Genomic DNA, 13533 nt, shown 5'->3' on the forward strand with positions numbered 1-13533 from the left:
ATTTATGGTATCAGACCCCATGTCACTCCAAAGTAGCCGTACTCTGACACAAAATTCTAAGTGTGCTTTTGATGTTAAAACTGTGAAAATTGCAAAATTTGATTGAATAGATATAGGGAATTTTAATTGGTGGTCTGACATAGATATTAAAGTATTGGGGTTTTATGGTATATTGTTTGGAATTTTTTTATAAGTATATTCAACGTATATCCCTCTTTTCTCGTGGTCATACTATTTATTGTATTTTTTCAAGGTAGTGTATGTTTAAATTGTAATGATACTGGATTTCCTGCTGATATTGTCAGTGTACCTATCGTTTGTGGAACTGGCGCATAATCATCCGAGCTTCATGAAATCAGGTAAGTGTCCAATATAAGAGTTTTAAAATGTTCTGTACTATATATTACTTTAAAACCAAAACGACTTCAACTATTTACTTAATCTGTTACTTAATCTTTATCAAGATTAATATTAAATAAAATTAAAATTGAGAATGGAAATGAGGAATGTGCCAAAGAGACAACAACCCGACCATAGAGAAAATAAACAACAACAGAAGGTCACCAACAGGTCTTCAATGTAGCGAGAAATTACCGCACTCGGAGCCGTCCTTCAGCTGGCCCCTAAACCCCCCCCCCCCCCCCCCCCCCCCGCCCGAGTAATGAATGCCATATTAATTTCCAAATTGTACACAAGAAACTAAAATTAAAATAATACAAGACTAACAAAGGCCAGAGGCTCCTGACTTGGGACAGGCGCGCAAAAATGCGGCGGGGTTAAACATGTTTGTGAGATCTCAACCCTCCCCCTATACCTCTAGCCAATGTAGAAAAGTAAACGTATAACAATACGCACATTAAAATTCAGTTCAAGGGAAGTCCGAGTCTGATGTCAGAAGATGTAACCAAAAGAAATAAACAAAATGACAATAATACATAAATAACAACAGACTACTAGCAGTTAACTGAGATGCCAGCTCCAGACTTCAATTAAACTGACTGAAAGATTATGATTTCATCATATAAACATCAGACACAATCCTTCCCGTTAGGGGTTTAGTATCATACCATCATAACATATATGAGAAGAACATAACCCGTGTCATGCCAACAACTGTTTTTTTTAATAAATGTGTTTAGTTCCGATGCAAAGACCCTATAAGTGAATCAATATTAACGCCAAAATATGCAATCTTTAATGACCTGACAACCGTATCGTAACTATATCCCTTCTTAACAAGTCTATTCAAAGGTTTTGTTAGTTTTTGAGGTGAATACTGACACCTTTGTGCTTTATAAAGAATATTTCCATTAGAATTGGATGTGAAATACCTGAACGTATAAGAAGTCTGCATGTTGAGCTATATTTACGAATGATGTCCTTATACCGATGATAAATTTTAGTAAATGTTTTGACTAGATTGTGATATCGAAAACCCTGGTGTAATAATTTTTCAGTAATACATAAATTTCTCTCGTTAAAATCTAAAACATTGTTACATACACGAGCGAATCGTACAAGTTGAGATATATAAACACTGTAAGATGGTGACAAGGGAACGTCACCATCTAAAAATGGAAAGTCAACTTTTCATATTAATCTACTACAAAAAATGTATAAATAAATAAAATTATACCTTACAGAAACATATAAGGAAAAACCCTTTAACTTAAAAGGAATGGGTTGGGGGTTATTTTTTTTTTTTTAGTCAGAAAAATCTTTCACGAAAGAATTAATTTAGTTTTTCGACAGTATCAATCAAATTATTTTTTTCAAAATTAACCACTTTAAATAATTGAAGGTATGGGAGAATATGCATTCAGAATAATTGTTTTCAACAAATTAGTTATCAGAATATTTATTTAGGGGAAAAAAATATAACTCTCTCCTGATGTTAAATGGTCGTTCACGAGAAAAATATTTAATAAAACTAGGATTTCCAAAAATTGCTCTCTTCTAATCTTATTAAAGTGGACTGTTGTTAATTCCTGTGTCTGGATCATACCTTTCACAGATTACCACCACAGTCCGTGAACATTAATTTCGATATCACTGTATCACAAGTTCCCTTTTAATCCGTCTCTCATAATTCTTTTAGAATGGCATTAATAATTTTAAAAAGGTTTACTTTTATAATGTGAAATGTGTATACTGTATTATTGATGGTGAGACGTTAATAAATTATTATTGTTGTATTGTTGTTATTGTGGATGAGTTCATCTGAAAATACTACTGTACATATAGGTTTTTAAAATGACACGTGTGGGACATCGAATCATCGATGTAAAAAAAAAAGGTCACAACTCAAAATTGAGTGTACAATACACAAACGAGACAAGTATAAAGCAATCAGATAAACAAGAAAAGACATGAAAACAACAGATATACTTTATTTATTACAGGAAGTGACGGAAGATTCTCGTGAAAAGAATGAATATCCTGCTTCGTATTCGACAAGGTAGAATTACCCTTGGTTGAAACTGATTAGATGTGGGGTAAAATCGATTAGGTCTGAATTGTGTCTGCTGCAATGTCGAATTAATTTCCACCATAGCAATAGGCACCACCGTTATTGTAAAAGTTTTGCCTCGTACTATCATTTTATATTGACCATAAAAATATTGTTTATGAGTATTCATTGAAGAAATAAATTTATAACAAGCGATAAGGAATGTTATTTTGCACTCGATAATGTCCGCGTAATTAAACGATCGGTAACCAGTCAAAAACGAAATTCAAATTTTTCTGGCAACAATACATCGGAATTGCCCTCACGGTCAACGCGATGTAAAAAAATGAAATAAGTGCATCACAGCTATGTCAAACAACTTTTATTCTCAGTTTCTGATCTTAGGAAAAAATGGATTAGCGCTTCAAGTTATTACTTAATTATTATTTAAATGTCTACTTCACACTGGAATTGTTCCTTCTTATTTCATATAGGTATTGGTTTTCCATGGAATACTCCGAGACGTGACCACAACCTTGGTCCTACTGCTGATTTATCCCTAGGGGAAACAATTGCTGTTGTTGATCCGTCGGAAGTTATAACATTGCCGCAAAACACACACGTGTCCGGACTATCGGAGGCAATAGTCAGTGGTAAACAATCATCACCTTTTTTACAGACTAATAGCGGAGGCTTTCCGAATGCACACTTTGAGGAGGATAGACATGATTTATCAAATGGATTATCCCACTCAGGCAAAACACAAAACCTTACAGGATTAGAATTACAAGGTAATGGCCACATCAGAGACAATTTAAACAATCAGGTACATCATGGCACAGGACAAACTATCACAGACCTGGCAAATATAATTAAAACTAATGATCAAGGACTAGTAAATAACAATAAAGCGGATGTCCAACCTGCCATCAAACTTGGGGAAACATTATTACAGACATTAGCGAAAAAAGTTGTGTCAAAATTAGTTGATAAAATTGTAAATGTAATTAAAAAGGATAAAATTGTACATGTAATTAACCAGCAGAACCCAGGTTTAACACGACCTGGAAACTCGAATCAAGGTTTTGTCGATAGACATGGTTTTAATCTACCGTTCCTTCCCGTCGCTCACTCACATGGACCACGTGGTGAAGTCATTCCAGTTCCACGCGCAGATCATGTACATTCTCCCCACGGACATATTATCCCCGTAAGGAATCATAGACGTATGACTTGGCGGCAAAGGTACCCACATGGTTGGATTAAGTGATAAAAATAACCCGGGGAAACAATGATAAGTTAAAAGTTTCATACAGTATAAAAGTTAGATATGCAGTAAAAATAAAATTGAGAATGGAAATGTGTTTGTCTGATTTAATGTTCAATTGTATGCAAGTTGGGAAATCATGTTGGAACCCCCGTCTCCTGCTTAATTATTCCAGGACCATTCAAATAAAAACTCTTTGAATAGATATGAGAGTGGCGTATCTTTAATTTAGACGACCGACGCAACTGTAGTTTCCTTTAAATTCAGTTATGCAGGTAATCGTTTGCTTATCTAAGGTATTCGGAATCCTGCTGAAACTTGGTAAAACAATATTAAATCTACGGACACTAGCTACGAAGTTGACAAAAAAATTAAATATGATTATTTTTTCAATAATTTACACAAGCGGAATTATAAATTATATATTTCGCTATAAGCAGTCAGTTTGGTTCAACTCATCTGAATCCGTATTCATGCGAACTTCAATTTAACATGAGACTAGTGTTATAATATTCTCAAATTTAACACTTCACTGAGATGGCACCTATTAGTGGTACATGTCTTACTGGTACCTTTTGTTCGTAATCTATAATTACAGTTTTATGGAAAATGTGATTTTGTGTCATGGATGAAAACCCCATATCATTTTTTTCCATTTTATTCAAACGAAAAACAAATGGTGAAAATATCATAATTTAAAATGAATACTCCAGAAAGTAGTCGATTGACGATTTCAATTGCTTCATTTAAGATAGTAGGAAAAAACTATTCCTTTCCAGGAAAAACACCTCCTGGACTTTTATGAAGATTTTAGGAAGACCTAACGAGTATAGATAGTCGCATCGAATACTCTGCAGATCTTGTCTTGTGTTGCTGGTTAAAATTTTCTATCTATCCACTAGTATAAAAAAAAAATTAAGACTTTAAGCAAAACAACTAATACTAGAAAACTATTTCCATTCAAGGGAAATAATTCATATATAAACAAGACAAAAAGTAGGGATAACATTTCAGCCTAAATTGCAACAGGTCGCATATAAACCTTCCAAAAGCTGCTCCAAGCCGGTGAAAAAGGCGTGACTCTCCCAAAATGAGGCTTCGGATTTAACTTTCCACTTTTCATTTTCGAAATCCTCTGGTTTTATCCATTTATCCAAATGCCTTGAAAAAATTTGCCCATTGACCCCAATTTTTCTTTTTGTAAATCTTTTACATGTATAATGATAAGCCATCTGTAAAAGTCTTTTTAATAGTTTTTGAGAACTATGATAAAGCTAAGAAAAGTCAAGAGAGAATATTTTCCCGCCAAAATTTCAATGGCTAAATATCTCGAAAGCAAGCACGGTGACCTATATATTTATATTTCTAACTGCGACAGAATTTATAAATGGTTTGATTAAAATGTAGTTTTACTTTTGCATATAGTATAATTCAAATGATTTATTTTAAGACATATAGAAATATTAAAATGTGGTTCGATTAGCAGTGAGACAAATATCCTCCAGAGAGATTAAAGGACAAATATATAGACAAGCACAGGTCATCGTATGAAAGAGAAAACCCATACATAATACAACCAGGTCCTAATACATGTAGTGTTATAAAAGACACTTGCATGACACAATGGGAAACAATTCAAAAGACAAAACGAACGGCTTGCGTTATATGTACTGAACAAGATCCCTCACAGAAATAGGTCAATCATTAAAAGAGTACGGTACAGAAAAAAGCAAAAACATCAAGTATTCATTTTATACATTAAACTGCTCACTACATATTGTCGTAGATCGCGTCCCACGTGGTCATATTGTAACACAATTACTGTTTTACAATATCACAATGGTATGACATTACGGAAAGTGGAAATGTGTTACATACAAAGTTTCATTGTTCATTAAGACCTTCCACAAAAGCATTTCCATATATTACTTTTCATCTTTCTTCTTTTCTTCTTTTCAAAATCTTTCGTGCTCTGAGAGAAGAACTTTTTATCTTCCGAATAATATCGATATTGTGGAGAATTGTCGTCTACATTGATGGTATTGTTTTTGGAAATGAAGCGTTCTGAATTATTGTTTTTGGAAATGACGTGTTCTGAATTATTGTTTTTGGAAATGACGTGTTCTGAATTATTGTTTTCATCTACTTCACATACATTCATCTTATTTATTTTCTCTATACATCTGTCCTGCGACCCTTGTAGTTCTCTGTAATATTTTTTATGATTTGTAAGTAAGTAGTGTATAATTGGCAGTAAATAGTCCTTTTTAATAAGAAATCCCTTAGTCTTTTTACACAATTGTGGATAGAAGTCTTCAACAACTGAACCTGTAAAGCGATCATCGAGCGCACAAAATGTATTTACTCCCATTCGATTCAACATGTCAAGTTCTACTTGCCAGTCTATCTCCTGTAAGGACTCAGGCTTAGGTTCACAATCTCCTATTATAATTAAGACTTTGGTGGAGTTCTCATTCCAACTTAGCCTTTGAATTTCGTGTAAAATCCATCTGCTTTTAATTGGGTAACTATTGATTGCTTTCATTGAGCTTTTCACAAAATGTTGTAGTTTCTTTATATCGGTTGTAAAGTCTTCACGAGAAAACAAAACATTCTTATTAGCACCACTAGTTCCATGTAACAGAAAAGAATAGCGGATACTTGGAAACCCTGTTAACAGTCTCTCGCATAGTTCTTCGATTTCAAATTTTATCATATCTAGTTGAAATGTTTCGATCTCCGATATATTAAAAGAAAATACAATATCCAATGGCTTTTCAGGAAACAACTGAAAGTTTGATACCAGCTCATTCACATAACATTTAACAGTCTCCACACTATAATCACTCTCAGAAAAGAACTTTGGTTCGGAATCACGACATATTTCGAGATCTAAAATACTGCCATCTTTAATATCCGTTTGAAACATAGCTGTACTGCCGACTGAATACGTATGTCCAGCGTAGGACAAAACCTGCCTGGAGTCGTCGATACCTTCAGCTGTTTTCACGGCACGTTTAATGTCATTTAGAGTGCATGTATTTTGTTGAGTAAGCGTTAGCAGTTTATTTTGCTGTTTGATATTTACATACAGGGTAATATCTCTGTCAGAGAGAAAATCGACTTCTAAAATCGTGTCTGCTTGAATTCCATAGTCGTCAAACGTTTTGTTTTTATCAAGTACTTTGCCTTGGTGTACTATTCTTACTCTAAATGATAGAATACCCTCACTGTCTGCAATCTCCTGGGTAACCCGTCTTATACTTTCACAACTGGGTATATTTAGGGTACACATTTGATGTTTAACTTTGAAGTACATGTCTAGGTTTTTTCACAAATGATCTACACTTGTAATTAATTGACCATATATTCATATTATATATGATATTAGTTCTACAGCTAAATTTAACGGACCAATCAAATCGTCGTCTATTTTAAGTCTGTAGATTTAAATAAACTACACCTGAATTTAGTCAATACACTCATAACGTTATACCTATTAATAATAGTTTGTAGTTATGCAAACAAATGAAATAGGTAATTTATCGAACGAGTGCTAGATTTAAGTTTATGGTGCTACAAAGTCATCCTATATTTTGGTAATTAAAAATAATAATGTCTAAAAAAAAACAATACACTTATAAAACAAAACTTTATTGGTTGTATTCAAAGATTTGCACCATAAACGGGTATTCTATAAATATATATATATATATATATACATCATTCCAATTTAAATCGTGGAATTGTTTGTCGTTATTTATGTGAACACGTGCTTTAACTATTTATATTACTACGGAAACTGATATTATATATGATAATCGCCAAAATATGTAAATGTGAACCAATATCTTTCGATACCTTAAAATAAAAACCCATATTTCCAAATATATTAAAGTCATCGTAGGCACGGTACAATTTACTTGTTGGAAGGTTCATTCAATAAATACAAAGCAAGTTTATGATATCTCGAATTTTGAAGTAAGCTTTCTAAACTATTCAACAAATTCAATAAATGATTTTTTACAATGAGTCATAAAAAGGGCGAAGAGGTAGACTATGACAAAGTTTTCGTGGTTTATATCTATGACACAATATGAAAATTGTAACAGACATTAAATACTTGCCACTGGACACTTAACGAACAACATTCGATCAAAAATCAGTATTTAAATTGTGCTAAAAGTTGAAATCGCTATTTTCTTTAAATTTTCCAGAGATATGCCACCTTTTTTCAACAGAAAAATGTACACAACGTATTACTAGATAAACACAATGCGACTTTACATCCCCAAAAAAGCATGACTCCATCCTCACCCTCTGTAACTGTTTATTCCAGACTGAACACCACTTACCTTTTGAAGAAATACAATTTCACTGAAAACCAACAATTTCAATATAGTAAAATAATTTATATCAAATTCTGTTGACCAAGCATCATCGTGGTCATTACTTGAAACAGAATATTGGAGATGTATAAGAAACGATTCAATGACATAATGAACAAGAATGTGTCCATGTTACACGGATGCCCCACTCGCACTATCATTTTCTATGTTCAGTGGACCGTGAAATTGGGTAAAAACTTTAATTTGGAATAAAAATTAGAAATATCATATCATATGGAACATGTGTACTAAGTTTCAAGTTGATGTAACTTTAACTTCATCAAAAACTACCTTGACCAAAAACTTTAACCTGAATTTCGCACTATTATTTTCTATGTTCAGTGGACCATGAAATTGGGGTCAAAACTATAATTTGGCATTAAAATTAGAAAGATCATATCATGGGGAACATGTGTACTAAGTTTGAAGTTGATTGGACTTCAACTTCATCAAAAACTACCTTAACCAAAAACTTTAACCTGAAGCGAACGGACGCACAGACGGACGAACGAACGGACGCACAGACCAGAAAACATAATGCCCTTCTACTATCGTAGGTGGGGCATAAAAACAAATTATAAGACAAACAAGATGCACACCTTACTTGTCTATATCGCTCACCGGCTAAATTAATCGCCAGTATGATAATTGGGAATTTTATATGTACATATTATAGTTACTCTTTGAGCTGCTCATCATTTTTCAATTTATGTGTTTAACTAACCCAGCTCCTATGTACAGGTTTTTAGGTAACAATAAAAACCCTGCAAAAACAAAATAAATCAACAATTCAGGGACAATAACTCCAAAACGGGTTGTTAGAAATATCAGATACATCTTGTCATGCTGTACATTTTTGCAAATATAGTTTTCAAAATAAAAGCAAACAAAAATGGAGAAATGTGTATTTTAGAAGCAATAAATCCAAAACAACTCAACAGATTTTTCTGGAATTTTACAGATTTTAAAATCGATTTTATAAATAAGAAGATGTGGTATGACTGTCAACAGAACAACTCTCCATCCAAGTCACAGTGTATTAAAAGTTAACAATAATGAATCGGAGGTTAAAATACGGCCTTCAACACTCAGCTTTGGATGCTTGCACGGAACAGTGAAGATATGAAGGGCCATTAGTGTAAAACAATTCAAACAGGAAATCCAACGGTCTTAATATACTAGTATATATAAAGAATAAAGAAACACTAATGAAACACACCGACAAACATCAACCCCTAAACAATGCAACAAGCTCCTTACTTAAGCAGGCTGTCTTTGTGAGCAGTTCTGAAATTAACATATCTGACCTAGGTATTAACGCCACAAACTGTCAAAATGGATTATTCAGACTCCAAAACCGGTCGACAAATGTGTCTTAAATTTCCAGGGTAGATGTATATTGCAGTGCTGAACTCTTTTGCAATGGACACGTTTAATCTACTGCTATATCCTATATCAAGCCGTTGTCGTCAAAACTATGTCTACACCATTTGCCGTAAAATTTAAACACTGAGATTAGAAAAAAACTCATTGAGATGAAAAAATGTAAACCACACACACTGAGAACTTAAAATTACACACTTATATTTCAAAAGGACATACTTAGAAAACCGATAAAAAAATGAAAAACACACACTGAGAACTGAAATTTACACACAGAAGATTCAAAAAGACATGCGCGCTGGATAAAAATAATTTAAAAAAAATCCCATTTCGACGGGTGCTACATGTGGAGCAGGATTTGCTTACACTTCCGGAGGAACTGAGATAACCCCCAGTTTTGGGTGGGGTTCGTGTTGCTTAGTCTTAAGTTTTCTATGCTGTGTTTTGTGCACTACTATTTGTCTGTTTTTCTTTTTCTTATTTAATCATAGCGTTGTCAGTTTATATCGATTTATGAGTTTGACTGTCCCTCTGGTATCTTTCACTCCTCTTTTTATATGACGGCAAAAATTTTGGTATTACGTTGTCGTCGTCGTCCGAAGACATTTGGTTTTCGCACAATAACTTTAGCATTAGTAAATAAAAATCTATAAAATATAGACACAAGGTTTATGACCACGAACGGAAGGTTAGGATTGATTTTTGGGGTTATGGTCCAAACATTTAAGGAATTAGGGGCCAAAAAAGGGCACAAATCAGCATTTTTTCTACTTTCCAGACAATTACTTGTGGAATTTGGAATGGTGTGTGGATGTCTCTGAAGTTTCAATACCACAAAGGGATGGTAAAATTTGGCTTTGGGGGATTATGGCTCAAACCGTTTAGCAATGACGGGCAAAAAAAGGGGGAACAAGGGTGTCCTGGTCAATGGACAATTGCTTAAAGGGGCACTAGCTACGAGATATATAAAATATCTAAAGTATGATTTTTTTTTGTTCAATCATTAATGAAAGTGAAAAAGTGAAATAATAATTCACTTTTATCAGCTAAAATGGTTCAATTTTGTCAAATTTAGCTAATAAAAATAATTATTCACTTGCAAGTGAATAACTCGACCTCATTAAACCTGTATTCATGTGAACTCCAATTTAACCCCGTAGAAAAACATAGAATAACGCATGCATAGTCCGTGTACAGTTATTTAAAGGAAAAGAATGTCAACATTGAAAGTGAAACAAAGGTAAATAATTTGATTGACTGATTCGATCCACAAAAAATCATTCTTATTTAGGAAAAAACGACGATAAACATATGTTTTTAATCTATAATACAAAATTTAGTAGACCTATAAAAATCCAACTGCACGAGTTGCTTAATCTATTTATATCTGTGTTTATGTTTACATCGCTTATATGGTCATAGAAGTTCAACGCGAAATTTAATTAGATGACATCATTGCTAAAATTCACACCAAACGAAGCTAAATTTTATTGAGACCATGGCCTGTAAATTGTTTATTTTATACTTTTGATAGTTTAGAAAAATGTTTTACATTGTTATAAATAAAATATGAGAATTTGAGTCAAATTGGTGAACATGAATTTGACAGTTAGTGCCCCTTTAATGACAATCAGTCTTGCGTTTATTTTTAAAGTTCTTTAATTTTGATAAATATTTACGCCTCTGACAACAAGATAATAAGGAAATATGTGAAACATGTGAACAAAACATGTTTTTTTTAAATATAAAACAGTAGTGACAAGACAAAGGGAATGTAGGGTTGAAATATTCCTTCTGCATTTATCTTATCCTTAAATCATACCTGTTTATGAAATAATATTTTTTTATGTCTTTTAATCTCAGGTAAAAAAATAACTCCGGTTTGTGCTGTTGCGATTTCTTACATCAGTTTCGTTTTTCAAAACACTCTGCGAAAAAAAGATGTGGAATGGTCTGAGCACCTATACATTTTCTCAGATATTGATTTTTTTTTTACAATGCCAAAATGAAGATTTTTCAATGCTTGTTTCAAAAATATAATAAAAATGTATGAGTCGCCTTGCTATTTTTTATGCTATACAAATCGTGGTCCAAATTTATATCGATTGTACATGAAAAAACACATTTTTGTAAATAAAAGAAATGCGATAGAATTTTGAAATAACTATGAAAAGATACGTTCTTTAAATGGTGTTTTCTTGATTAAAGTAAAAAAAAAAATTTCAATATCATTCCAGTATATAAAAAAAATCTGACACAACAATACAACAACAAGTTCAACAATTTGTATTTGTCGAGGAAGCGCACCAAGGAGCTGTACAATTACAGATAAGATTAAAGTGTACTAAGACATAGTTGGTGCGCTAGTGGTTTATGCCACAGGGTAGTGATATGCGTCAAGTGTGGTTACAATTCATTGATTTGTTAACTACCGCTGGCTAGCATACTTGCTGTGTGAAAAGAAAGCCGAGTGCGTAAGTCTTTCCTGCCAGTATATAGCCTCTACACTATCAAGACTCCTGCAGTGCCTCCCCGCGACAGTGCACGTAAACTGGGGTCTAGCACCTCAGGCTAAACTGCAGGAGATCTCGGAGCAGAAAGGGCCCTAGAGATGCAGTGTGTAGGCCCACCGGTGTGTGGACATGCCCTAGCACTCATCAACCTTGTCCCAGCTATGGGTAAATAGGCGGTTAGATGAGAGTCGTAGCCCAGTAAGGCAACTCATCTAGGAGATGGTAAACTTCGAAAACAAACCTGGATAGAATGGATTCATAAGCTCAGGACAGCAGCCCTTCTAGAGGATGGAAACCTTGACTTCAAATTCCCTGGCCCTCCAGGTTGGAGTGTTGGGCATGGGGTTAACTCCCCCATCCTGTAAAAACAACTACAGTTACAGAAACCACAACAAATGAAATTAGATTACCCTCTGTTATAGGTTCAACGGGGGACTCAAACCACAGCGGAATGACTTCTCCTAGTGAAAGCCCTATTGTGGAAACTAGGAAAATGAATACGAGTCTTCTAGGACCTAAAGCACAAATACATATAGGAGCCTGGAATGTTCGAACCATGTATGAAACATCAAAGACTGCACAGGTCATCAAGGAAATGCAGCACTACAGGTTAGACATTCTTGGTGTGAGCGAATGTCGTTGGACTGGCTCAGGAAAGACAAGAACAAATAGTGGAAACATCATCCTACACTCTGGAAACATTGACAAACATATTAATGGTGTAGCAATAATTATATGCAAAGAGAAGGCAAAATCATTACTAGAATGGGAACCAATCAGTGAAAGATTAGTAACAGCAAGATTCAACTCCGACTACTGTAAACTTTCTATCATACAGTGTTACGCACCAACAAATGATGCTGAAGATGAGACTAAGGATGATTTTTATGAACAGCTACAGACTGTATTTCCAAAGTACCTCAACACGACATGCTAGTTATAATGGGAGACCTAAATGCTAAAGTAGGATCCGACAACACTGATGCTGAATATGTGATGGGCAGGCATGGTTGCGGGGTGAAAAATGAGAATGGTGAACGTGCTATCGATCTCTGTCTTTGTAATAAACTGGTGATAGGAGGGACCATCTTTCCACATAAAAACATCCATAAACTAACATGGAAATCACCTGATGGAAGAACAGTTAACCAGATTGACCACATATTGGTGAACAACAAGTGGCGTAGATCATTAAGAGATGTACGAGTACTCAGGGGTGCAGATGTAAACAGCGATCACTACCTACTGAAAGCTACCATCAAACTAAAACTAAGAAAGGCACCTGTTGAAAACCAGAACAGAAAGAGACTAGACACAGTAAGGTTGAAGTCATCAAACGTCAAGAAAGCTTTTTGCTTAGAATTGAAAAATCGGTTTAGTGTGCTAGATAACTCTGATGATGGAGAAGATAGTGTACAAGAAAAATGGGATAACATCAAAGATATTTATGTAAAGACGGCAGAAAAGACAGTTGGTCATAAGACAAAAAAGAACAAAGATTGGTTAACATCGGAAACATGGCAAAAAATTGAA

The 13533-nt window shown here is 34.1% G+C and overlaps 2 protein-coding genes across 2 annotated transcripts; both read left to right on the forward strand.

Annotated features, from left to right (window-relative positions):
• Positions 1-253: 253 nt before the first annotated feature.
• On the forward strand, positions 254-3854 carry LOC139518098 (uncharacterized; the record flags this gene model as incomplete). The annotated part of the gene is given in 2 exon segments (XM_071309761.1): positions 254-359; positions 2944-3854. Coding segments are annotated over 2 exon segments (861 nt in total). The 3' UTR covers positions 3720-3854.
• An 8597-nt stretch (positions 3855-12451) lies between these two features.
• LOC139515561 (craniofacial development protein 2-like) lies at positions 12452-12937 on the forward strand. Its single transcript, XM_071305139.1, has one exon. It carries the CDS (start codon positions 12452-12454, stop codon positions 12935-12937), a length of 486 nt encoding a protein of 161 aa, XP_071161240.1.
• Positions 12938-13533: the final 596 nt, after the last annotated feature.

Source organism: Mytilus edulis, chromosome 3 (genome assembly GCF_963676685.1).
Source record: "Mytilus edulis chromosome 3, xbMytEdul2.2, whole genome shotgun sequence".
NCBI lineage: Eukaryota > Metazoa > Mollusca > Bivalvia > Mytilida > Mytilidae > Mytilus > Mytilus edulis.